This window comes from Astyanax mexicanus, chromosome 21 (assembly GCF_023375975.1).
Source record: "Astyanax mexicanus isolate ESR-SI-001 chromosome 21, AstMex3_surface, whole genome shotgun sequence".
In the NCBI taxonomy this organism is placed as follows: domain Eukaryota; kingdom Metazoa; phylum Chordata; class Actinopteri; order Characiformes; family Acestrorhamphidae; genus Astyanax; species Astyanax mexicanus.
In genome coordinates, this window is record NC_064428.1 from 7,578,977 (window position 1) to 7,604,043 (window position 25,067).

Sequence of the window (25,067 nt, forward strand, 5' to 3'; positions counted from 1 at the left end):
GTCTGATATTCGAGTTTGTTTGATAATCTGAAAAATATCAGTATGACAAAGTCACTGTACACACCTCTAGCTAATAAATTGAAGTGTACAGTATGCAGAACGGTTTCAGACCCAGTAGCAAAGTCCGCTCTTTGATGTAATCGGAGCTGTTTTAGCTGACCAACCCCCTCCTCCTTCACTAACCGCTATTTAGGCCTTGCAGTGGCTGACAGAATTAGATAACGCTCATACACACCCGTTCTGTAGCCGCGTCTGAGCAGATAAGTTTACACAGCTCAGCCAGCCATGTGGAACTGGACGGTATGGTGTGATGTGAGACGGCATGTTTTCCAGTGTGTGACGTTGTAGGGTTGGTGTTTAGACGGTTGCACTGTTTAAACTCCTGCTTTGACACTGCGTATTGTGTGTGCAGGTGAGTGTGTGTGTGTGTGTATGAGTGTGTGTGAGTGTGTATGCCTGTGCCGGAGTCTGTCATGGTGGGCCAGACCAGTGTGCTGCAGGAAACGGTGGTGTTTAAAGATAGCAGTCTGCTGGAGAAAGCTGTAGAAAAGACAGCAGGCCAGGAGGAAAAGCTGCAGGATCGCGGTCAGTGGGCCAGCAAGGCTGAATTCCTGCTGGCTGTAGCCGGACAGATCATCGGCCTGGGAAACGTCTGGCGCTTTCCGTACCTGTGCTACAAAAATGGAGGAGGTGAGCAGCTTTATTCAATCCTGCATTATATAGTACACAGGGTTTGGACAGTGAAACTGAAACCTGTCATCATTTTAGTGTGGGAGGTTTCATGGCTAAATTGGAGCAGCCTGGTGGCCAATCTTCATTAATTGCACATTATTGCACCAGTAAGAGCTGTAAGAGTGTGAAGGTTCAATTAGCAGGGTAAGAGCACAGTTTTACTAAAAATATTGCAATGCACACAACATTATGGGTGACATACCAGAGTTCAAAAGAGGACAAATTGTTGGTGCACGTCTTGCTGGAGCATCTGTGACCAAGACAGCAAGTCTTTGTGATGCATCAAGAGCCACTGTATCCAGGGTAATGTCAGCATACCACCAAGAAGGACCAACCACATCCAACAGGATTAACTGTGGACGCTGTAAGAGGAAGCTGTCTGAAAGGGATGTTCGGGTGCTAACCCGGATTGTATCCAAAAAACATAAAACCACGGCTGATCAAATCACGGCAGAATTCAATCTGCACCTCAACTCTCCTGTTTCCACCAGAACTGTCCGTCAGAACAATACATTATTGTGCTCTAAACCCAGGTGTTTCAGTTTCATTGACCATCCCCTGTACAGTGTGTCACAAAAGTGAGTACACCCCTCACATTTCTGCAGATATTTAAGTTTATCTTTTTATGGATCAACACTGACAAAAAGACACTTTGACACAATGAAAAGTCAGTGAGTCTGTGTGCAGCTTATAGAACAGTGTAAATTTATTCTTCCCTCAAAATAACTCAATATACAGCCATTAATGTCTAAACAACCGCCAACAAAAGTGAGTGCACCCCTAAGTGTAATTAATTAAGCCCCGTAATGTCCAAACTGAGCACTGGTTAGTGTTACTAGGGCTCAGGTGTGCTCAGGGAGCTCTGTAGGGTGTGTTCAGTTTTGTAGTACAGATCTCACACTCTCTCATACTGCTGACTGAAAGTTCCAACATGGCACATGGCAGGAGTGCTATTATTGGTAAAATTTAACCAAAGATGACTTTACAACCTAAACATGTTACTCCACGTTACATTTACTGTCCAAATTATATACATATGACAAATACACATAAACTTTTATTTTGAAAGCATGCCGAAATCTGCACCCCCGCAATGAAAAGCATCTCCTCTCGGGAGCACGTGCCTACGTCTTCTTGGCTTTAACTTTACTTAGAAAATGGAAATACCCAAGATACTGTTCTAAGGAACCTCACCTGCTTTTCCTGGTAATGCAGATTTAGGTCCTACTATGGTGCCAAATTCGGCACCCCCGCCATGAAAAGCACCCCCCACTTGGAAGTGCGCATGCATCATCTTCTTGATAAAAGTGAAGATAATTTCTTTAGTTAACCTTTATTAAAAATGCGCTCCCGAGAAGGGGTGTTTTTCATTGCGGGGGTGCAGATTAAGTTTAAAACAATTTCTGCTTTTTAATTTTTTGGGGACAAAAAAACCTATTTGTAATATTGGGTCACGTCCCACCCATCCAATCCCACCCAGCCAATTATTTCATTTATTATGGAAAAAAAGCTATCCAAACAAACTGGTTTTATGTGAAAAAGATAAAGAAATTAACTTTGATTACATTTTTTTTTTAAGTTTTTTCACAGTTCAATTTCACTACTAATCACAACCCTTCCTGATTACTGCCAAACCTGTAGAATCAAGAAATCACTTAAATAGAACCTGTCTGACAACATGAAGCAGATAAAGATCTCAAAAAGCAGCACATTATGCGGAGATCTGAAGAACTTCAAAAACAGATGAGAAAACAATTAAAAAGTCATTGATCATCTATCAGTCTGCTTATAAAGGTTATAAAGTCATTTCTAAAGCTTTGGGACTCCAGGGAACCACAGTGAGATCTACTATTCACTAATGGAGAAAACCTGAAACACTGGTGAACCTTCCCAGGAGTGGTCAAAATTCAAGCCGATCAAAATTACTCCAAAAGGGCAAGGACAACTCATCCATGAGGTCCCAAAAGAACACAAAAAACAGCTTTGTGCGTTTTTCTGCAGGTGTTTTCTTCATCCCGTATCTTCTTTTCCTGGTGCTTTGTGGAATCCCACTCTTCCTCTTGGAGACAGCACTCGGTCAGTACACTAGTCTGGGAGGAGTCAGTGCCTGGAGAAGCATCTGTCCGTTGTTTGGAGGTACATCACACCTTCACATACTCGTACGTGCCGTCAGTCACACTGGTTTACAGTATATACATGCATTCCCACGTAGACTTTATACATCTACAGCTGTAATCCACGGCTTTTACATCAGAGTCTGTGAACAGGCAGCGAGGCGTGAGCTTTTATCAGATTCAGAAACTCTTCAGTGTGAACGCTGCCAGAGATGGAGGCACTCTTCCATGAAAGAGCCGAGTCATGCTGAGCGGCTGTCGAGAGCTTCATCTGCAGCAGATAAACAGACTGTTCCTACACATTCCTCACATTCCTTAACCTTGTTGAAGATGATTTCAAACTATTTTGTTTGTGGTCCAAAAAGAAAGGCCTTCCAACAAAACATCGATGTTTTTAAACTTTATTTTTCATCAAATCATTTTTTTTTAATCTATATGAATACATTAAAAGTTATAAGGTAGTAATAACAGTTAATAACAGTCTTTGTTGATGACAGACTGTAGTTCTGTATCTGTTTCTCTGTATACTTTTTTTACTTTAGTATACTTTACTGTATACTTTATTATTTATGAAATCAGACTCCACCTCTTTTTAAACTGCTGCTGATGCAGTATTGTCGAGTAGCATCACAACGCTAATGCTCGGAGGAAAGCGCAGCGACTCGGTTCTGATACATCAGCTCACAGACGCAGCCTTGTGCTGATCAACATCACCTTAGAAGTGATGAGTGGAAAGAGAGCCACCTACTGTACCCACCCAAACAGGGCAAAGACAATTGTGTTCTATCAGGGCTCCAGCTGCTGATGGCAAGCTGCATGACCAGGATTTGAACCAGGGATCTCCAGAGCAAGGGTGTCCAATCTTTTGACTGATACTGTATATGTTTGTATATATGTGTGTTGCAGGTCTGGGCTATGCCAGTCAGGTGATGATCCTGCATGGTTGTGTTTATTACATCGTTATTCTGGCCTGGGCTCTGTTCTACCTGTGCAGCAGCTTCCAGGCTGAACTTCCGTGGGCCCACTGTAGCAACACCTGGAACACAAGTAACAGCGCTGAACCTCATCCAGACACATACTGCTTATATATCAGAAGATAAATAAAATAAAATATAAGATTCAGCAATTCAGACAGATTAGTCTTTACACACAATGCAAACCAGAAACACCCCACAAAACCCAACATTCAGAGGATTATCTCGTCCAACCATTAAGCCAATATTGCAATTTAGCTTTTTAGCCAGTTTATCCCAACAGCCATGGACTAGTTGCTCACTTTCTTCTAACAATTACACATTAGATCTTTTTTAGATGTATAAAGACTTTTAACATTCATTTATTAGTTCTCTGACCAAAGGAGGATTGGCACCCCTTATATATTAGGTTATATATGTGATAGTTTCTTCCTCCTTTAGCTTTTTTCTTCAGGTTTTGTGTTGTATATTCAATAATTTGTCTGATATCATATTTCAAGACAAGATGAGTTGTAGAAAGCGTTACATACAGTAGCTTGCAAAAGTACTTATCCTTTTTTCATATTTTGTCAACTTACAACCAAATATACAACTTAAATGTATTTTATTAAGATTTTAAGTGATAGACCAGCACAAAGTAGCACAGAAAATTATAAAGTTGACCGAAATGAAACATGGTTGCCAAAATGTTTAATTAATAAATAAATTGTTGTCTGGTTTGTCTCTACCAGCTTTGTGCATCTAGAGACAATCTAGAGAGATTTTTGGCCCATTCTGCTTTATTAAACAGCTGAAGCTCAGTCAGGTTGGATGAAGACCATCTGTGGTATTTAGGTCAGCAGGACTTTGACTGGATCATTCTAACACATAATTATTCTTTGATCTAAATCATTCCACTGTAGCTCTGGCTGTATGTTTAGGGTCATCGTCTTGCTGGAAGGTGAATCTCCTTCCCAGTCTCAAGTCTTTCGCAGCTTCCAACAGGGTTTCTTCCAGGATATTTAAGTTTGCTGTCGTTTGGGGAAAAAAGTGAAAAAGCTCAAGGGGTGTGAATACGTTTGTGCAAGCCATTTTAATACATTTGATTTGATTTGACTTTTGTCAAAGTTGCTCATTCATTGCAGATTCAAATTCTTATACTAAAGTCTCTGGCTTCAAACACAGGTGGAGAACTTAAATTGTTAAAAAAAAACATTTACATAATATAAAAGTTGTTCTTCACTCAAAGAACCACTAAATACCTGTTTGTGGATAGATGTAGAATTACAGTAAAATATTGGCAACAATGTTTTATGGACATATGGGAGCAAAATAGAGGTGATTTCCATATCTATCAATTGATGGATATTTACAGTATATTATGTTTGACCTCTAGGTGGTTCTAAGACCTACACTTTTTTGTTTTCCAAAAAATTCAAGTATTATTAACACAAATATCTCACAATATAGTCCATCTCTGAAACATTAGATATCTTTAGATATTTCTATTGGTTCTCTCTGGTTATGCTAGGTTCTATCTTGCTAGGATGGTAAGATGAACCTGTTTTTTGCTTGTATGTTGTAGATAACTGTACAGTGTTGGAGGGTAAGAACATCAGTGGACTTCCTCTCAATATGACTTCACCCGTTACAGAGTTCTGGGAGTAAGTATAGCAGTTTGTGTACATACACTGCATGTAAAAAAAAAACTATTTTTTAACCAAATAAAGCTTACAGTATGTTGATACAGTATCAGAATAATTCATATAGATTACAGATATGAGGCTCTGTTTTAGCGATCTATAGATAAGCCGTCAACTGTGCACCATACAGCTTGATTTAGAGTCAGTGTGTCTTTGCTATCGTAATGACTGGAAAAGTATGCCTTGCACAGCTCAAAATGCATAAAGGCAAATATTAATTCTCTTAATTAATCATGGGTGTGATTAATTTTGGCCGTAACAAGAAATAAACCAATCAGCGAGTCACTTGCCATTCCCATCAGAGATGCACACTGATTTTGTCGTATTGCTATTTTAATGACGCAGCTCTTTCTTGTTCATGCTGTGAAGGTACATAAGCAGGTCATTTACAGAAACAGCAATGTTATGTTATTGTTTATTCTGTTAATTGTTGATGTAAAAGTTAGGTTTGAGCACTGCTGCATGTCTATGTGTGTGTGTGTGTGTGTAACGAGCTAGGGTGAGTGTTGTCAGTGTTCAGATCAGTCAGTGGTGCACCTGTGTTTTCCACTACCAAGATAGCAATATGCCAGAAATTTACATGAATACTTCTCACTTCCAGGCCACCACGCTTATCAGTGTGTATATATATATATAAATCTCATTGCTATTTTAACGAAGCACATGTAAGGTGAGAAAATAGTCAGTTGATGGGGGGATAAGATAGCAATGAGCATCACGACACGCCTGTAAGATGTAAGGTGTGTGTATGTTGTTTCACCAGGCGGGAGGTGCTGAACGTGTCGGATACAGTTGGAGAGTTGGGGTCTATACACTGGAGGCTGGCTCTGTGTCTGCTGGTGGTCTGGGTGGTCTGCTACTTCTGTGTGTGGAAAGGGGTCAAATCCACTGGAAAGGTGAATAGGAAAAAATTCACTCTCATAAACAAACTTAGAGTTACTGTATGTCTCACGCAGATTTCCAAAATCTATCTATCTATCTATCTATCTATCTATCTATCTATCTATCTATCTATCTATCTATCTATCTATCTATCTATCTATCTATCTATCTATCTATCTATCGATACGTAACTGATTACAGGTGTGCTCTGATTAAACACTGGTTCTTACCTCAAGGGGCCTTATTTGCTTCCCTTGAAGGCTCTCAAAAGCTACTTTTGGGTAGTGTCCCTCTTGGTGAGAGATTGTTGACTGCTAACCATGCCAATATGATGCACTTGAGGCCATCTAACCATTAATGAGTCAGCCACCAATAAAAAAAAACCTATACTGCTAAAGACTGGAAGCTTATCATCATTGGCAATGGATCTGGATTCTGTTTGGGATCCAACAATGGTCGGGTTAGAAGAGTATGGCGACCTGATCTGGGAAGATCAGAGAAGATACAGTGTTACAGCTTAGCATGGGTTGCCTGACATGGCAGAGTTTCCAATTGGTAATATTTATCAGGTTAATGCTTTATGACCAATCTTTTCTTACCTTGTATCCAGGCTAGAGGCGCTCAAGAAAGAGGGTACTTAAGCATCTGTTTAACTGTACAGTTTCTCCCAAAACTTTCATTCTAATATTGGAATCACTTAGATATATTGGGTCCTATTTTAGTGGTCTATAGATCACTAAAACTGTTAACCGTGAACCACACAGCTTCATTCAGGGCGTGTCAGTGTGTCTTTGCTATCATAACGATGGGAAAAGGACACCTTATGCAGCTCGAAACACACAACGCACACGCCACAGTGCTTCTGTACTTCTTAGCAATGGAAATTGACCTGCTTGTTTATACTGTGAAGGTACATAAGCAGGTAATTTACAGGAACAGTAATGTTATTTTATTTTGTATTCTGTGTATTGTTAAAGTGTAAAAGTTGGGTTTGTGCACTGCTGTGGGTCCAGGTGTGAGTGTGTAATGAGTGGCGGTGTACACACAGCGCATCTGTGTTGCCAGGATAGCAATAAACATCTGACATCTGTTGAGGTCTGTCTAGGTTGTACTCAGTCATTGGTGCACCTGCGCTTGCCATTGCCAAGATAGCAATAATTTACAAGTATAGTTGCTATTTAAACATATATAAATGTGTACTATCATCTTGACATTCACACATATAAGGCTTCATTCTATTTCAACAATCAGTTCTTGTCAATATGTGTAGATTATAAAACACATTTGGAAATGTTACGTCCGTGTGTGTTTGTGTGTGTGTGTGTGTGTGTGTGTGTGTGTGTGTTTGTGTGTGTTCAGGTAGTCTACCTCACAGCTACCTTCCCGTACGTCATGCTGCTGGTTCTGCTGATCAGAGGTGTAACTCTTCCTGGTGCTGTAGAGGGAATCATCTACTACCTCAAACCTGATCCCACCCGCCTCACCGACCCTCAGGTAAAACAGCATGACCAATATACACTCGAGTGTAGAATTACAGATTTAATAAACTTTCTCCACAGTAATAAAACACTGTCCTGCTCTTTTCTACTGCTGCCCTTTTCTTATTGTGCATATTTCATTATAAATGGGTCAACAGCACCAAACAATCAACAAAGGGAAAGCCAGGTCTATTAAAAACATTGCTGTGACTTAAAGCCCCACTAGGTAGGATTTTCTTGATTTTTTGATCTTTTTAAAGAAGTAAAATTACAGCTTGAAACTCACTGCAGCGCTGCATTGAGGTGTAATAGGAGGAATAGCGGTGCTCTCGTGTCTGTGCCGGAGCTCCTCCGAGCTCAAACCAGACTCTGTACGTTTTCTGAGGCGGCCGCGACCAACGCTCGCGAGAACTGCGACCTGCTTTCCGACCTTTAGTTCTAACAGTTCTACAAGGACTACTGGTTCATTCTTTACAAACTAACATACAGACACTCTGGAAGAAGCTGGAAAGAGACTGAATATGTCTGTGAAAGCCAGAAAACGAGAAAGAGAAACTAATCCCCCTGAAACATTTATTACACTCTACAACTGTAGGGGGAGCCCACGAGCACAAAATCTCAATCCTACCTAGTGGAGCTTTAAGTAAAGTTTATTGTAGCTTTAAGATCCCAAATACAGAGTCTTATAAAGGTGGTAGGATGGCAGTATTAATCTGTACTGACAATGGAAAGCCTATACATTTGGTCTATAACCTGTAACTCTGCATGCAGTTATGTCCCAGGCAGATATGTAAATGATTACAGTGTGGCCTGATTTTGATGCTGGGTCTTGCCATGAGAGAGGAAAAAAAGGACTTCCCCCACTAACCTATGAAAAGGCTCTCAGAAGATACTTTTAGAAAGCATATTTCGGTAACACGCTCTATAAATGTCATCTCTATAAGACTCTATAAACATACTCATAACACATTATAATGCATTCACAAGGCATTATAAACATGGCTATACATATTTATAAAAATGTATAATTCATCATAGACATGGTTATTATGTATCATGAACTGTGATTATAATGCATCAATAGCTGTGTTTATAACATGTTATAAGTCAATACCAAGAAACTCAGTCCCAGCTTGCAAACTTGTATCATGACTAAAACAGCTTCCAACTTATAAACACACCCTCAGTAAATATATTTTCAACCACTGATAACTTATTCTTGCCTTGAACATAATATTAATTATAGTCAATTATGATGTATTATAACAGGTCTTTGTGCGCTCTAAGTAAAGTGCCAGACTTTCATTGTGGGACTATATTATTAACTATACAGCTTATAACGTCATAAGGCTTTATAAACATGGCTATAATGGGTTATGCATGTTTATAAATATTTATATCCATGTTTATAATGTCTTGTGAATGCATTATAATATGTTATGAATGTGGTTATAGAGTCTAATAGAGATGACATTCATTGAAAGTGTTACCCATATTTCTTGTTAAGAGGTCGTTGACTGCTAGAGATGCCTCTATGACTCTTTTTGCCCAGTTTACTGTCTGAGTCTGGGCGCATCATTGGACTGAGGAAAACAGTTCGGTATCAACAACTTCATCAGGCAGCCGGTGCTCTTGGTTTGCAGTGGTATCATAAATTTGAAACTTTTGAAAATTTTGAAGAGACTCGTAGAATTATATATATTTTTAGTGAAGAATTCCCAACTGCTGATGGTCAGGACATTAACCGATTTGCAATATACGCAGAACTTATTGCCGCATATGTTGCCTCTAATAACAGGGTCAACTGTCATTATTCAGCAAGATAATGCTCATCCAAACACAGTTAAAGCTTCCCAGGCATGTCTTCCCAAAATAGCATAAATTCCTTGGTCTTCCTGGCTACCAGATTTATCGCAAGTCGAGCATTTATGGGACCAACAAAAGAAGCAAACAGAACTTACCATACATGTTGTATTTGATTATATTTGACTGCTTCTGGGATATGTGATGAATTAGGTTCATTAGATTTTTCACCAAACTGGTCCTTTAAAACCTACTTAACTACCTTTTTAATTAGGGCGGTCAATGTTAAAGTTTTAATAAATTACGTCACCAAGTTTAACCACTTTAACTTCCACCGTAATCTGCCCCATCCGGAGAAGTTTCCTTGTGGTGAGAACATAATCTGGTCTTAATCTGAACCAGCTATCAATTATACCTCTTTTTAATTGAGCTAAACTCCTGATAAAGCCCAGTTTAATCTGATATATTAGCCAGATAATATACTGCTATGATCAAATGCTGTCTCTGCTGCTTCATGCTGTTTACACACTAAAAGCGCAGAATGTGCAGCGTTCACCGCTCACAGCAGCAACACTCTCGCTCCCACGCCAGACAGCTCTGACCAATCAGAGGAGACGTTGAGCTCATGCGGTTTATTGGTACGCAATTTGTTTGGTGCTTTTAGGTTTCTATGCCTGTGTGAAACCAAACCAAACAAAGGAAGAAACGCTTCAAATAAACATATTCATCAACTGATCCAGATCATAGAAACTTTCACAACTACAGGTGTAAAAACTCTCTTTTACACTCAGCTAATTCTAAAGATCGAATTCAGAAATCCTTACAATCAAGCTGAGATGTTTATAATAAAGTAAAAAAAGCTTCCTCTATTCAATTTATCATGCATTCTTCTTTATTCCAGCGCCCCACGCTACGGCCTTATCTCCCCTCAAACATAAATATAAATACACTAGTATTTTAATACTAGACACCACTAATATAAACATAATTGCATTTTACATTTCTTACATTCATTCCCAAACTGTCTCCTTAAAACCTACTTAAAATACCTTCAAATTACGGCTGTCAATTTAAAAGCATTAACACATATTTGTTTGGAATCAGTAACGTGTTTTCGTAAGCAAATTAATTACGCCACCAAGTTTGACCCCATCTTTTATTGTCAGGGCCAGACAGGAATGAGACTGGTGCAGATACAATAAAATAACTTTATTAAAAGTTATAGAGCAGACAGGGGTAGTCAACAGAAACAGGGTCAGTACCAATAATACACAGTGTAGAGAAACCATACCATAACCGGAAGACAGTCCAGAGTTCATACACGGGTAGGCAGTATAACAGGGTAGGCAAAAATCCAAAGTACTATAAACAGTCCAGGTCATACACGAATATCCAACACAAGGGAGCAGGCAAAAATCAACGTCGGTAGCAAACAAAAACAAGATCATACACGGATAACGGCAAGGGCAAGAGAAACGCTTTGTATTGCAGGAATTACCAAACAGATACTCGGCGAGGTGTGAGCGTGAGCATGGTCCTTAAATACTGAGGATCATCAGTACTCGGGGCTTCCTGGTGGCGTCATGTGATGTGTCATGTGATCGGGAGTGTGTGTTGTGTCATGGAGTGGTGCGTTCTGGGTATTGTAGTTGTTACTGTGGGAATCGCAGATAGAGCTGGATGTGGGAGACTCAGACGTGCTTTCAGCACCAGACATGACATTTATAATAATCTACCCCGCCCCTGTCCAATGTGCATTTTTTTCTTGCACGTTGGTTTTATCTACTCTCAAACATACAAGTATATACTAGAATTTTAATTGACATCACTAATATAAATATAATTGCATTACATACATTCCTTTATTTACATTTAAATATCTATAAATCTATAAAAACTTGTGTCTTATTTATTTGCACCACTGCTTCTAATGCATGTTATAAATGTGTTTGTTGTTTCCTAGTTAGTTAGTTAAGCTTAATTAAGTAAGCTTCATTTATTTTAAAGAAACTTTACCTAAAGAAGATTAGACAGCACGTTTGGACTGAGTGAAGTTGAGTGTAAAAGCATGTTCTCACGCAATAGTGTGTCACTATACCCTGAACTCAAACTAAACCCATTTACAACTTAACAAAGACAGATGTTCTTAGCCAAGTAGCTACAACACTGCATAATTACTTTATATTTTGTTTAAGAAACACCAGCACAGGATCAGCTGACAGGTTTGTATAGGTTCTGACTCTCTCTCTCCTGGTCTCTGCGTCTGTAAAGGTGTGGATGGACGCTGGGACTCAGATCTTCTTCTCGTACGGGATTTGTTTGGGAAGTCTCACGGCTCTGGGAAGCTACAATAAATTCAACAATGACTGTTACAGGTACAGCACAGAACTCTAACTCTGACACAGTACACTGAAAAAAATGATGCAAAAATTTACTTTAAAAAAGTTTCACAACTTTCTGCATTTGCGTTTTTTAAGTAAATTTAATTTTAGATCAATTTAAGTAACTTTAACTCGGTTTTAAGACTTAAATAGAGTTACATAGAGAAAATAAGTGAACTGAAATTCAGTCAATCCTTTCTTTTAGTAAACTTCACTTCATTTATTTTTACTGAATCAATCCTTTCTTTTAGTAAACTTTACTTCATTTATTTTTACTGAATCAATCCTTTCTTTTAGTAACTTTACTTATTTTATTTTTGCTGAATCAATCCTTTCTTTTAGTAAACTTTACTTAATTTCTGCATACAATATTACCTAATTACAATTACTTAATTTATACAATATTGCTCAAATTATTTATGATACTTATTATATTATAATTCCTGAAATGTAAATATTTTAGTTAAAACACACATATTACACTGTCTCAACACATGGATGGCATTGAAATGTAAGTATACTAAAAAGAATGTATTACATACCGTCCATGTGTTGAGACAGTGAGACTTGATCTTTTTACAAAATAAATCTTTAAGATTATGTAAATATTTGAATGTGTGTTTTAACAAAAAATATTTACATTTCAGGAATTATAATATATTATGTATCATAAATTATTTTAGTAATATTGTATAAATTAAGTAATTGAAATTAGGTAATATTATATGCAAAAATGAAGTAAAGTTTTCTAAAAGAAAGGATTGATTCAGTAAAAAATAAATGAAGTAAAGTTTACTAAAAGAAAGGATTGACTGAAGTTCAGTTCACTTATTTACTCTATGTAACATTTAAGTCTTGAAACCGAGTTGAAATTATTTAATTTACTTTTTTAAAAAAAGCAAATGCAGAAAGTTTTTTAAAGTAAATTTTACTCATCTTTTTTTCCCAGTGTAGAAATAAGCTAAAGATTCAGATTAACAGCCATGGGGATCAGTCTCACTTTCTCACAGCGCACTGTTTGAGTTGTTAGATTTTTTTGAGTTGTGTTTTATGTGGAACTCGGGAATGTTCTCAGACGTCTCACCGTTATTTATTTCTTTTTATAAGAAGTCTTTTGAAGTTCAGCTCTGAAAGGCCCAATCAGCAAGCAGCTGGATTTAAGAACCATACTTGGACCCTCGCAGGATGTCTAATAACAGCGTAACACACCTACTAAACCCTGCAGTTCATGTATACTTCCCAGACTGCTTCAGTAAACTCACACCTAATCTGTCTGATCCAGAGTCAGCTCTGATGTTCTGGGGGTTCTATATGTGACTTTAAATGCTGTTTCTGGGATTGTGGATTTTGTACATTTGTGCTCTAAGGACAGAATTGCTGCTGGAAAACAATGAACTGCTGGTGTTATACAGATAATTATGGAATGTTACTCTTTGAATTAATGTTTTATACAATTGTTGGCCACATTATTTGGAACATTAAGCATTTAGGTCTACAGGGGTTGGACAATGAAACAGAAACACCTGGTTTTAGAGCACAATAATTGATTGTGGTGACGGACAGTTCTGGTGGAAACAGGAGAGTTGAGGTGCACATTGAATTCTGCCTTGATTTGATCAGCCGTGGTTTTATGTTTTTTGGATACAATCCGGGTTAGCACCCGAACATCCCTTTCAGACAGCTTCCTCTTACAGCGTCCACAGTTAATCCTGTTGGATGTGGTTGGTCCTTCTTGGTGGTATGCTGACATTACCCTGGATACCGTGGCTCTTGATGCATCACAAAGACTTTCTGTCTTGGTCACAGATGCTCCAGCAAGACGTGCACCAACAATTTGTCCTCTTTTGAACTCTGGTACGTCACCCATAATGTTGTGTTTATTGCAATATTTAGAGCAGAACTGTGCTCTTACCCTGCTAATTGAACCTTCACACTCTGCTCTTACTGGTGCAATAATGTGTAATTAATGAAGACTGACCACCAGGCTGCTCCAATTTAGCCATGAAACCTCCCACACTAAAATGACAGGTATTTCAGTTTCATTGTCCAACCCCTGTATCTTTCCACTGAAGTGTAGAACTGAATGTGTTTTGTACTGTTTTGTAACTTAATATTATAAAAATGTATTTTATCATGTTTTCTATTAAAAAAATCTACAAAAGACTCCTCAAACCCATTCATAACATACTAAAATGCATTAATAAGGCAATATAAACATGGCTATAAATGTATTTATAAAAATGTATAAAAAGGCATAACCCATTATAGCCCTGTGATCATAATACATTATAAGCTGGTTCTATAATAAGTATGTTAAAATAGTTAAAATATATCTATCATTAATATAATTATCTAGCCCCACAGTGAAAGTATGTCACTTTACTCGGAGCACACAAAGACCTGTAATAAAACATTATAAACTGCTGTAAGACAAGTATAATTCATGAGTGATTTAAAATAATTAGAGTATTATTGAGGGTGTGTTTAGAAGTTGGCAGCTTTTTTAGTCATAATGCATAATTATGCAAGCTGGGACTATTGAGTTTCTTGGTATTGGCGTAAACATGTTATAAACACAGCTATTAATGTATTACGATCACAATTCATGATGCATAACAAACATGGATATGATGGGTTGTATATTATAATGCGTTATGAGTATGTTTATAGAGTCTTATAGAGATCTCATTCATAGAAAGTGTTACTTTAACTGTGTCTGTGTGTTATTCAGGGACACGTTCCTGCTGTGTTTGCTGAACAGTGGTACCAGTTTTATAGCAGGTTTTGCCATTTTCACAGTGTTGGGCTTCATGGCACAAGAGCAGGGCGTTCATATCTCTGAAGTGGCACAGTCAGGTACATTATAATCTCTTTATTATAATTCAGTGTGTTTGCGTTAACCTTAAATTACCTTCAGCTAGTAAACATTACTTCTCCAGAAAAAAAATTAGCAACTACGCTTCCGTCTTGTAGTCCTTCTGGGTTCTAAGGTGTTCTATACCTTGCAACCTGTGGTGTGGAAATAGAACTGCAGAGCCTATAAAATAAAGAGATTTTGATTCTGTAATGAACGAATGTACACAACAGGTGCTGATGGATGTTTTGTTTTTAGGTCCTGGTCTGGCCTTCATAGCTTTCCCGAGGGCAGTGTCCATGATGCCTCTTCCTCAGCTCTGGGCCGTTTGCTTCTTCCTTATGATCATCATGCTGGGGCTGGACACACAGGCAAGACAGACACACTAACAAATAAAACACACACACACACACAAATCCAAAGAAATACACTGTATGGCAAAAGTAAAACCACAGATATTAAAGGAGAACTCTGGTGTGAAATTGACTTTGGATGTAGTAAAACATGATAAAGACCATTGTTGACTAGCACACTACCGCTCTTCCACAGCTTTCCAAAATCCAGCAGTTTTATTCTGTTTGTCCAAACACCCTTCAGACTGGGTGATATGGGGCAAATTCTTGCTCCTGCAGATACATTACGTTTTTACACCATTATTCAGGCTCAAAGTAGCTCCACACTTCAGAATCTGGAGAGCCCTGACATTTAAAACGGGGCCTTAATAACTTTGCACAAGAAGTTTATTAAAATCCACTGTTTACAAGCTGTAGCATTAGCTAAATCTCAGGGTGCTGCCTTCTTAAACTGTTCATCAGGTTCAGCAATGGATGCAACTTTAAGTAGCTTAATGCATTCACTAATAAATGGGTATCCATAGACATGTGACACATATACTAGTGTACATATTGTATTTATAATAGCATCTGTAGTTGTTGATTAAGACTACTATCTTCCCCTCTGGGTTTTAATTCCCAGCCCATGCCCTCTACACCAATACCAAAGTCTATTAACGTTGTCCTAAACTCCTTATTCTGTGATGACAAAGGGTTTGGTGCAGTGGACCATTAATATAGATTATACCCACAGTGAAAAGACAGAAGGTAGAATAAGTTGGATGGATGGATGGATGGATGGATGGATGGATGGATGGATGGATGGATGGATGGATGGATGGATGGATGGATGGAGGAATGGATGGATGGAAGCATAGATAGATGGATGGATGGATGGATGGATGGATGGATGGACGGATGGATGGAGGAATGGAAGCATAGATGGATGGATGGATGGATGGATGGATGGAGGAATGGATGCATGGATGGATGCATGGATGGAGGGATGGAGGAATGGATGGATGGATGGATGGATGGATGGATGGATGGATGGATGGATGGATGGATGGATAGCCTATTGAAATACTGGGTTAGACTGCATTTACTGTACATACAACACAACCATAAACTAATTAATATTAACTGATTGTTCTGAATTCTGAACTCTCTTTCTATACATGTCTGTCTGTGCACATTCAGTTTGTCAGTCTGGAGGCTCTAATGACTTCGTTGACTGACCTTTACCCAAGGGTCATTCGTAAAGGTCGACGGCGTGAGCTGCTGCTGTTGATGGTATGCATGGTCTGCTTCCTGGTTGGACTGGTCATGGTCACACCGGTGAGTGATATCAGCTGAGTTCATCTTCAGAAAAAAAGAAAACTGCACTTGTGTGATTTTGTGTAAATTAACAACGCAAGATACTGGAAAAAAACAAACAATATATACTATATTTTTTTAGACAATAAGGCTTTCCCAAAAATCCACAGTGCATCTTTTGTATGACTTCTACCAGTCAGGTATTAAGGAGCAGTAAAGCCACTCTGCTGAAGTAGAGCATTATAAGGGTGAGTTTTTCGGTAAAGTTTCTCCAGCACTAAGGCTGGGTGCAGCAGCATTAGCATTAGCTGCTGACCACAGAACTAGCTCTTTTACTGTTCAGAGGTGCGTATATTAGGCTGCGTGTTTACTGTGTTTAAACAAACTGCGTGTGAAGAACCACAAGGTGAAAGTGCCCTCGGTTACCAGAATACCCAGGGTTCCTCAGTCTAGTGCTATCGGGTCGCATTAAAGCCCCACTAATGCTGTGGTAAGCGGCTAATGCTAATGCTGCTGCACCCAGCCTTAGTGCTGGAGAAACTTCACTGAAAACTCACCCTTAGACAAAATATTGGAAATCTAAGCTTAATGTAAATAAACAGAAGCGCATTACTCTCCTAACTAAACAGTTTTCAGCAGATAAATCTGTGTAGATTACCAGCCAGCGCTCGTTTGACTTTAAAAGAAAATGTTTTTTTTTTTTAAGAATTACAGTTTTGTTTACTTCCCCACTTCCCCCAGCTTCCCTATTAGAAGGGAAACATGGCAACACCTTTGCTCACTTCGATGTAGGCATCCTTACTAGTTTCGCTTAATGCACCTTATAGTCTGATGCGCGTTATAGTCTGAAAAATGAGGTATTGTGATTAAGAATTACAGGCTTTTTGCTGGATTTCTGTCGCAGTGGTCCTACATTTCAGGATATTAATACTGAGTAAAATAAATGATATTGGTAAATGTGTCACTTTAAATAATGCAAAAAAAAATAAGTTTCATTTTAATTTAGAAACAACATTATTAATGTTTTAACTTAGGAAAAGTTCATGTAATATTATTATAATATTTGGTGAGAATATTTGGTCTTGGCATGCTCTCCTCCACCAGTCTTACACACTGCTTTTGGGTGACTTTATGTCACTCCTGGTGCCAAAATTCAAGCAGTTCAGTTCCTTCCTCTTAATTACATTTCAGAGATCTATTAATGTTTTCTGGAGCTGTAAGTTAGAATAAAAAGGTCACGAAAAAAGATCTGGATTGTTTTTGGTAAAGGATCTATACCTAAATAATGCACAACAGTGTTCAACAGTGTTAAAAGTTACATTTTTCACTTTATACTTTTCACCTTTCTAAAAACTCTCTCTTTAAACTCTCTCTCTGTCTCTCTCTCTCTCTCTCTCTCTCTCTCTCTCTCTCTTTCTCTCTCACTTTCACTCTGTGATTTCTCGCCTTGTGTTTTCTCTTTGTCTGTTACTGCTTTTTTCATTTTACACAAAACATCTTCTTTCCCTTTATCCACCTTTTTGATCTTTATATCACCGAGACAGGGAGATTTGTCACATAATGAAGATTTAAAATGTCTGACTCATAAAGACTCTCTCTCTCTCTCTCTCTCTCTCTGCAGGGAGGACTGTATGTGTTTCAGCTGTATGATCACTTCTCCTGCAGTGGAGCCAGTCTGCTGATGCTCTCCATCTTCCAGTCTGTGGCCATAGGCTGGGTCTATGGTAAAAACACAGACAACACACTCTTGCTTTAAACCCTCCCATTATAGTACTTAAGCAATCGAGGTTTGTGCTATAATGTGTAATATTGGCACTGCTGTGCTGCGGTTACAGCACAAACCTCGGGTGTATTATTGTGATTATACCACAGTTCCATTATCACTGTTTATTAAAAGATTTTGAGTTAAAAAGGAGGACAAAATAGGATCTGTTTGGTTATAAAGACAGAAGTGGTTTAAACTTACATTATTTAAATCTGTTTTACATAAAATTGGAGATTTCTAAACAATTCTCAACTATTCTGAGTTAGTTGAACAACTACTGTACTATTCAAACTGAGATCTTTGAGTTGAACCAATTTATAATAACAGAGTTTAGTCTGTTTCCATTAACAGCTTCTTTTCCATTGGCTTCTGTCACAATCTATGCATACTGGGTGTGTCCAACAGTTTCTGACTAACACTCACCATCAGTGTGTAGTGATTCCCTCTGCGCTACCTTACAAATAAATCAACTTCCCCTTTAGTTGTAATAACTTGATGTTCTTAGTTATGCTAACTCAAGTTTTTATTATCCATTACTTAACTTTTTTAAGGCAACCAGTTTCCTCAATTTTTTAAAGTAAATTCAACTTATCCGGGCTTACAGTGTAAGTGTCTCAAGAGTGTTTTAGCACACACACTCACACACACACACACACACACACACACACACAAGCAGCTCTCTGTTTTGCTCTGTGCTTTTCTTTATCCTCTTTATCCATCATTTAAACCTCCTGCTGTCTCTGTCTGAGATCCACAGCCTTGCTCGGATATGTACTGTAAACTGCAGCTTTGAGAAAGAAATATAGACCTAGAGCCTTTTATCTATTTTGATAAAATGCAAACTTATACTCATCCCCAAAAGTTCAGATAGTACTGATCAAAAACCTGTACATTCTGCACACCCAACTAAAAGAGTTATAAAATAGTAAATGTAATTGGTGGACAAAGTACTAGTGCATCTCAGAAATGTAGAATATTACATAAGACCAATGGGTACTTTTGGCAGTGTGCCAGTTCCTGCTGGAAAATGAAATCCGCATCTCCATAAAAGTTGTCAGTAGCAGAGGGAAGAAGCATGAAGTGCTGTAAGATTTTGCAGGAAAACAAAACTGCACTTTAGACTTGATAATAAAACACAGTGGATCAACACCAGCAGATGACATGTCTCTCCAAACCATCACTGATTGGTGGAAACTTCACACTAGACTTTGAGCAGTTTGGACTGTGTGTCTCTCCACTCTTCCTCCAGACTCTGCTCCCTTGATTTACAAATGAAATGTCAAATTTACTGATGATCAGTGATGGTTTGATAAAAATAGACATATCTGTCATCTGCTGGTGTTGATCCACTGTGTTTTATTATCAAGTCTAAAGTCAGTGCAGTTTTGTTTTCCCACAAAATCTTACAGCACTTCATGCTTCCCTCTGTCATCATACCACTCAGAATAAACAGTCTTAATCAGTGGTGTTTAACTCCAAAGTTTGGTAGTTGCCCTACCCACTATATAGTTTCTCCCACTATGTCAATAAAACAGGATTAGAGTTTTGATTAATTAGATAAGTGTGATCACGTTGTTGTTGTTGTTGTTGTTGTTGTTGTTGTTGTTGTTGTTGTTGTTGTTTTCCGGTACTTAATTACATCTAAAGGTAAATACATGTTTACTTTATCTGTAGTGGAGGTCTAAATCTGATTCACCTTTAACTCAAATACATGGTTTGGGTTCTTAGTCCACCACTGTTGAGATATCTACCAGACATCAGCCACCAAAATCCTCAGAGCAGTTAAAATGAAATACTAGTGGGAACCTAATGTTTCCCAGTCTATTAAGCGTCTATTGGCTGTAGCAAATAACCTAAACGCTGGTGCTCCTGGCTGTTTTCTGGTGGTCTTTTGTTAAATTGGGGATTCTGCTATCTGGGCTGTTAAACTGCGGGACAGTGGCCTCTGGAGCAGAAATATTCCAGGGGTTTTATAGCTCCCTAAAGGCAAAGGAATGCTTCAGTTTCAATCATTGTGTCGCCTCAGGAATGAGTCTTAACTATGGACCACTTCTTTCCTAGCTCTAATAATACTACCACTACTACTATCACTACTGTGCTGTACTTTACAATTCCTTCTTCAGTGTAGAATTTGTATATACCATTTATTAATCAGACATAAAAAAATATATATCATTAAAAAGTGACTTTATTTCAGTAATTCAGTTTAAAATGTAAAACTCATATATTATATAGATGTATTACACACAGAGTGATCTATTTTAAGCGTTTATTTCTTTTATTGTTGATGATTATGGCTTACAGCCAATGAAAACCCCAAAATCAGTGTCTCAGAAATTAATATAATATATAAGACCAATTGGTACTATTAACAGTGTGGGCAGTGTGCCAAGTCCTGCTGGAAAATGAAATCCACATCTTTATAAAAGTTTTTCTCAGCAGAGGGAAGCTGTAAGATATGAAGTGCTGTAAGACTTTGTGGGAAAACAAAACTGCACTGACTTTAGACTTGATAATAAAACACAGTGGATCAACACCAGCAGATGACATGTCTCTCCAAACCATCACTGATCATCAGTAAATTTTACATTTCATTTGTAAATCAAGGGAGCAGAGTCTGGAGGAAGAGTGGAGAGACACACAGTCCAAGCTGCTCGAGGTCTAGTGTGAAGTTTCCACCAATCAGTGATGGTTTGGAGAAACATGTCTGTCATCTGCTGGTGTTGGTTCAATATGTTCTATCTTAAAATTGTACATTTTGACCAACACAAATGTATTTCTGGAGCTACCTTTAACCAACAAATGTAGTCAACGCACAAGCAAAGATAAAAAAACATAGACATGCCTAACCAAAACATCAGAGATAAATAAAATCAATAAAAGATAAACAATAGACAAAAAGGATCAGAAACCAAGACAAAATCAGACAAAAAATAGGTAATAAACAGAAATATAAATCATAGGAATAACGCTTGGTCTGCAGCTAAAATGAAAGGGGCAATGCTTTGCAAGAGGCAGAACAAAAAGACCGCTATTTATACATGGGAAAACAGGTGAAAGGAATCAAAATACAGGTGAGGCTGATCTGCCAAGCTGATGCTGTCTGAGAGACATTACTAAAAAAAAGTGCATGTTAGGAATTGGAGTTTGTGACGGAGGAAAAGTCTGTAGAGGAATTGGAAAGCATGACAATTGCATTATAGTATTATTATTATTAAATATATAATTATTGTAGTATTATAATTAAATATTTACATACATTTTTTTATCATTTTTATCCCATTTTCTCTCCAATCTACAAGACCAATTACCCAACCCACTATTACCCCCCTATTACTAGTGTTTCCACAACACCAGGAGGGTGAAGACTAGCACATGCCTAATCCTCTTTTTGCTGATGCAGCATTGCTGAGTAGCATCACAGCGCGTTCGGAGTAAAGTGCAGCGACTCGGTTCTGATACATTAGCTCACAGATGCAGCCTTGTGCTGATCCACATCACCCTAGGAGTGATGAGGGGAAAGAGCACCATCTACTGTACCCACCCAGAGAGAGCAAGGCCAATTGTGCTCTTTCTGGGCTCCGGCAAGCTGCATGACCAGGATTCGAACCAGCGATCTCCCGATCATCTCAGAGCCTAAAACAAAGCCAAAAACCAAAAATTAGGTCACACAAGATCCCTTACAGCTTATTTGGATTAATCCTTGGTCTGAAGTTTGTATTCAGTGTTCAGGTTCAGGGTGGAGGACTCTGAGGGAGCTTTGAAAAGTGTTCTGTTACCAAACGTCAATACTGTCCATGTTTAGTTTTTTGTCTTTTAGAAATCCAAGCCAGTTGCTGCTTTTCACACACTTTCCTTTCATCCAGGGCCAGACCGCTTCAGCAGCAACATCAAAAGCATGATCGGTTACCCGCCACCGTCCACCTTCACACTGTGCTGGCGCTACCTCACCCCAGCTGTGTGCACGGTAGGAGCAGGTCGCTCTCGGGACCTTCACTTTTAACACTGAACATCTGCATTGTGTCAGGATTGGCTCAGAGATTTTCAGGAGCCCCTGAACTGCTTGTTTCTCTGGTTCCTCAGGGCACGTTCGTGTTTTCTCTGGTGAGATGGACGCCCCTGAGGCTGGGGAAGGGTGTGGAGGCCCCAGCGTGGGCTACAGCTCTGGGTTGGCTGCTGGCGTTGTCGTCGGTGTCTCTTCTGCCACTCTGGTCCATCTACGCTTTGATAAACACTCCCGGCACTTTGCTCCAGGTTAGTCATGGTTATGGCTAAACAGTTGGTCGATTTATTCTACTTAATCACGACAATAGCACAAAGTGAATGTAAATTAAATGTTAATAAAATAATTATTGTAAGAACTGTAAAATGTGATTATATTTATATTAGTTCTGTTTAATAAAAAAATACTATGTACATGTTTGAGGGGAGATAAAGCCAAACATTTCAGCTTGGTTGAAAGGATTTACAGTATGAAAGTCTCAGGAAGTGTTTGGTATTGCAGTATTGAACACATTCTCACAATGGGGGGATGACTCTTTAAATGGCCTGGGGAAAATATGTGACCGCCAGTATTCAGTAATGTGTACACTGTCCCTTTAAGAGACTCTTATGCTAAGTATGCAGGCAACCTTACCAAAAACATCCAACTAACCTCACCAAAATATTTAGCTAACCTTGCCCAAACATCCAGCTAACTTGACTGAAACATACAACTAACCTAACCTAAACATCCAGCCAGCCTCACCAAAACATCTAGCTAACCTCAGCAAAAACATCCAACTAACCTTAACAAAGCATCCAGCTAACCTGACTGAGACATCCAGTTAACTTTAACAAAAACATCCAGCTAACCTCACCAAAACATTTAGCTAACCTGACCGAGACATCCATCTAACCTTAACAAAGCATCCAGCTAACCTGACCAAGACATCCAGTTAACTTTAACAAAAACATCCAGCTAACCTCACCAAAACATTTAGCTAACCTGACCGAGACATCCATCTAACCTCAGCAAAAACATCCAGCTAACCTTACCAAAGACTCTAGTTAACCTGACCAAGACATCCAGTTAAATTCTCCAAAACATCCAGCTAACCTCACCAAAACATCCAGCTAACCTCAGCAAAAACATCCAACTAACTTTAACAAAGCATCCAGCTAACCTGACCGAGACATCCATCTAACCTCAGCAAAAACCTCCAGCTAACCTCACCAAAACATCTAGCTAATCTGACCGAGACATCCAGTTAACTTCTCCAAAACATCCAGCTAACCTTACCAAAACATCTAGCTAACCTTAGCAAAACATCCAGTTAACTTCATCAAAACATCCAGCCAGCCTCACCAAAAAACATTCAACCAACCTCACCAAAATCCAGCTAACCTCATCAAAACATCCAGCCAGCCTCACCAAAAAACATTCAACCAACCTCACCAAAATCCAGCTAACCTCACCAAAACATCCAGTCAACCTCACCAAAAAATCCAGCTAACCTCACCAAAACATCCAGTCAACCTCACCAAAAAATCCAGCTAACCTCACCAAAACATCCAGTCAACCTCACCAAAAAATCCAGCTAACCTCACCAAAACATGCAACTAATCTCTCTTTAAAACATACAGTCTACCTCACCAAAACATCCAGCCAGCCTTACCAAACATCCAGCTAACCTCACTAAAACATACAGTCTTACCAAAACCTCTAGCCAACCTCTTAGCCAAACTTACCAATAACCTCTAGCAAAACCTCACCAAAACATGCAACCAAACTCATCAAACATCCAGCTAACCTCACTGAAACATTCAGCTTACCTCACCGGCTTTTATTTTTATGCCGTTATAAATTGTGTTTGACAGTGAGATATGCACATAACAACGGTACAATAAAGAAATTGATCATTTATTTTTCACAAAAAAAAAACAGATAAGTCCATAAATAAATCATTCTTAATAGATATAATTCCTTAAAAACATTTATCCAAAAATACAATAAATAAAATATTAAAATTACATTTAATATCTAAATAAAAAATATCGCCTTCTCATCTTCAGGCCTGTCTTTGACACTTTAATTGACTTAATTCTGACACTAAAATCAAAAATAAACTTTTATATCTTTCTTTTATCTCCCAGCGTCTGCAGACACTGTGCCAGCCGGAGGAGCGCTCACTGGAGGTCCTGAAACATCAGGGTAACGGAGTTCATCCCCCCTCAGACTCGGAGAACACATCCAGAGTCCTGTAGCTGTATAACTGTATCACTCTCTCCCCTGCACTGTTTCCCTCTGATCTGTTTCTCTGGGAAAGTCTCACCCCACACGCTCTGCATGACTGAAACACATGCAGGAGAAAATGACATACTGCACACATGCAGCATAAGCACATACAGGGGTTGGACAATGAAACTGAAACACGTGTCTGTAACGTGGTAGCTCACCTAAAGGTGGATTTTAACCACCAACCTTATGGGTGGGGGACAAGAGTAAACTAAGTGAGCTACCAACTGAATTATTTATAGAGAGACCCAAGTGCAGAGTGGAACTGAGATAAGGGTTAACAAGGGATATATGTATTTTAAATAGAAAATGAAAAGTTGCTTTACAGAGGGAAAAAACCCAACCTCTGCTTAGTAAAACAAATGAAAATGCACTGCACTGCTGGAGGAGTTAAATAAGTGATTTGGACCAAAGGGACAACTTAGACTGCCAGGGGAAGGCTGGCCAGCTCAAATATCACAGAGCAAAGAAAATCC

General features: G+C 38.6%; 1 protein-coding gene across 1 annotated transcript; it reads left to right on the forward strand.

Moving 5' to 3' along the window:
- The first annotated feature begins 259 nt into the window (after positions 1-259).
- Positions 260-24,729, forward strand: LOC103046318 (sodium- and chloride-dependent GABA transporter 2-like). The gene is made up of 14 exons (XM_049469269.1): positions 260-690; positions 2,734-2,868; positions 3,753-3,893; positions 5,385-5,463; positions 6,266-6,398; positions 7,744-7,878; positions 11,937-12,040; positions 14,778-14,902; positions 15,159-15,271; positions 16,433-16,570; positions 18,171-18,273; positions 22,181-22,281; positions 22,398-22,568; positions 24,450-24,729. The coding sequence occupies exons 1-14, from the start codon at positions 453-455 to the stop codon at positions 24,558-24,560; spliced, it is 1,827 nt and encodes a 608-aa protein (XP_049325226.1). The 5' UTR covers positions 260-452; the 3' UTR covers positions 24,561-24,729.
- Positions 24,730-25,067: the final 338 nt, after the last annotated feature.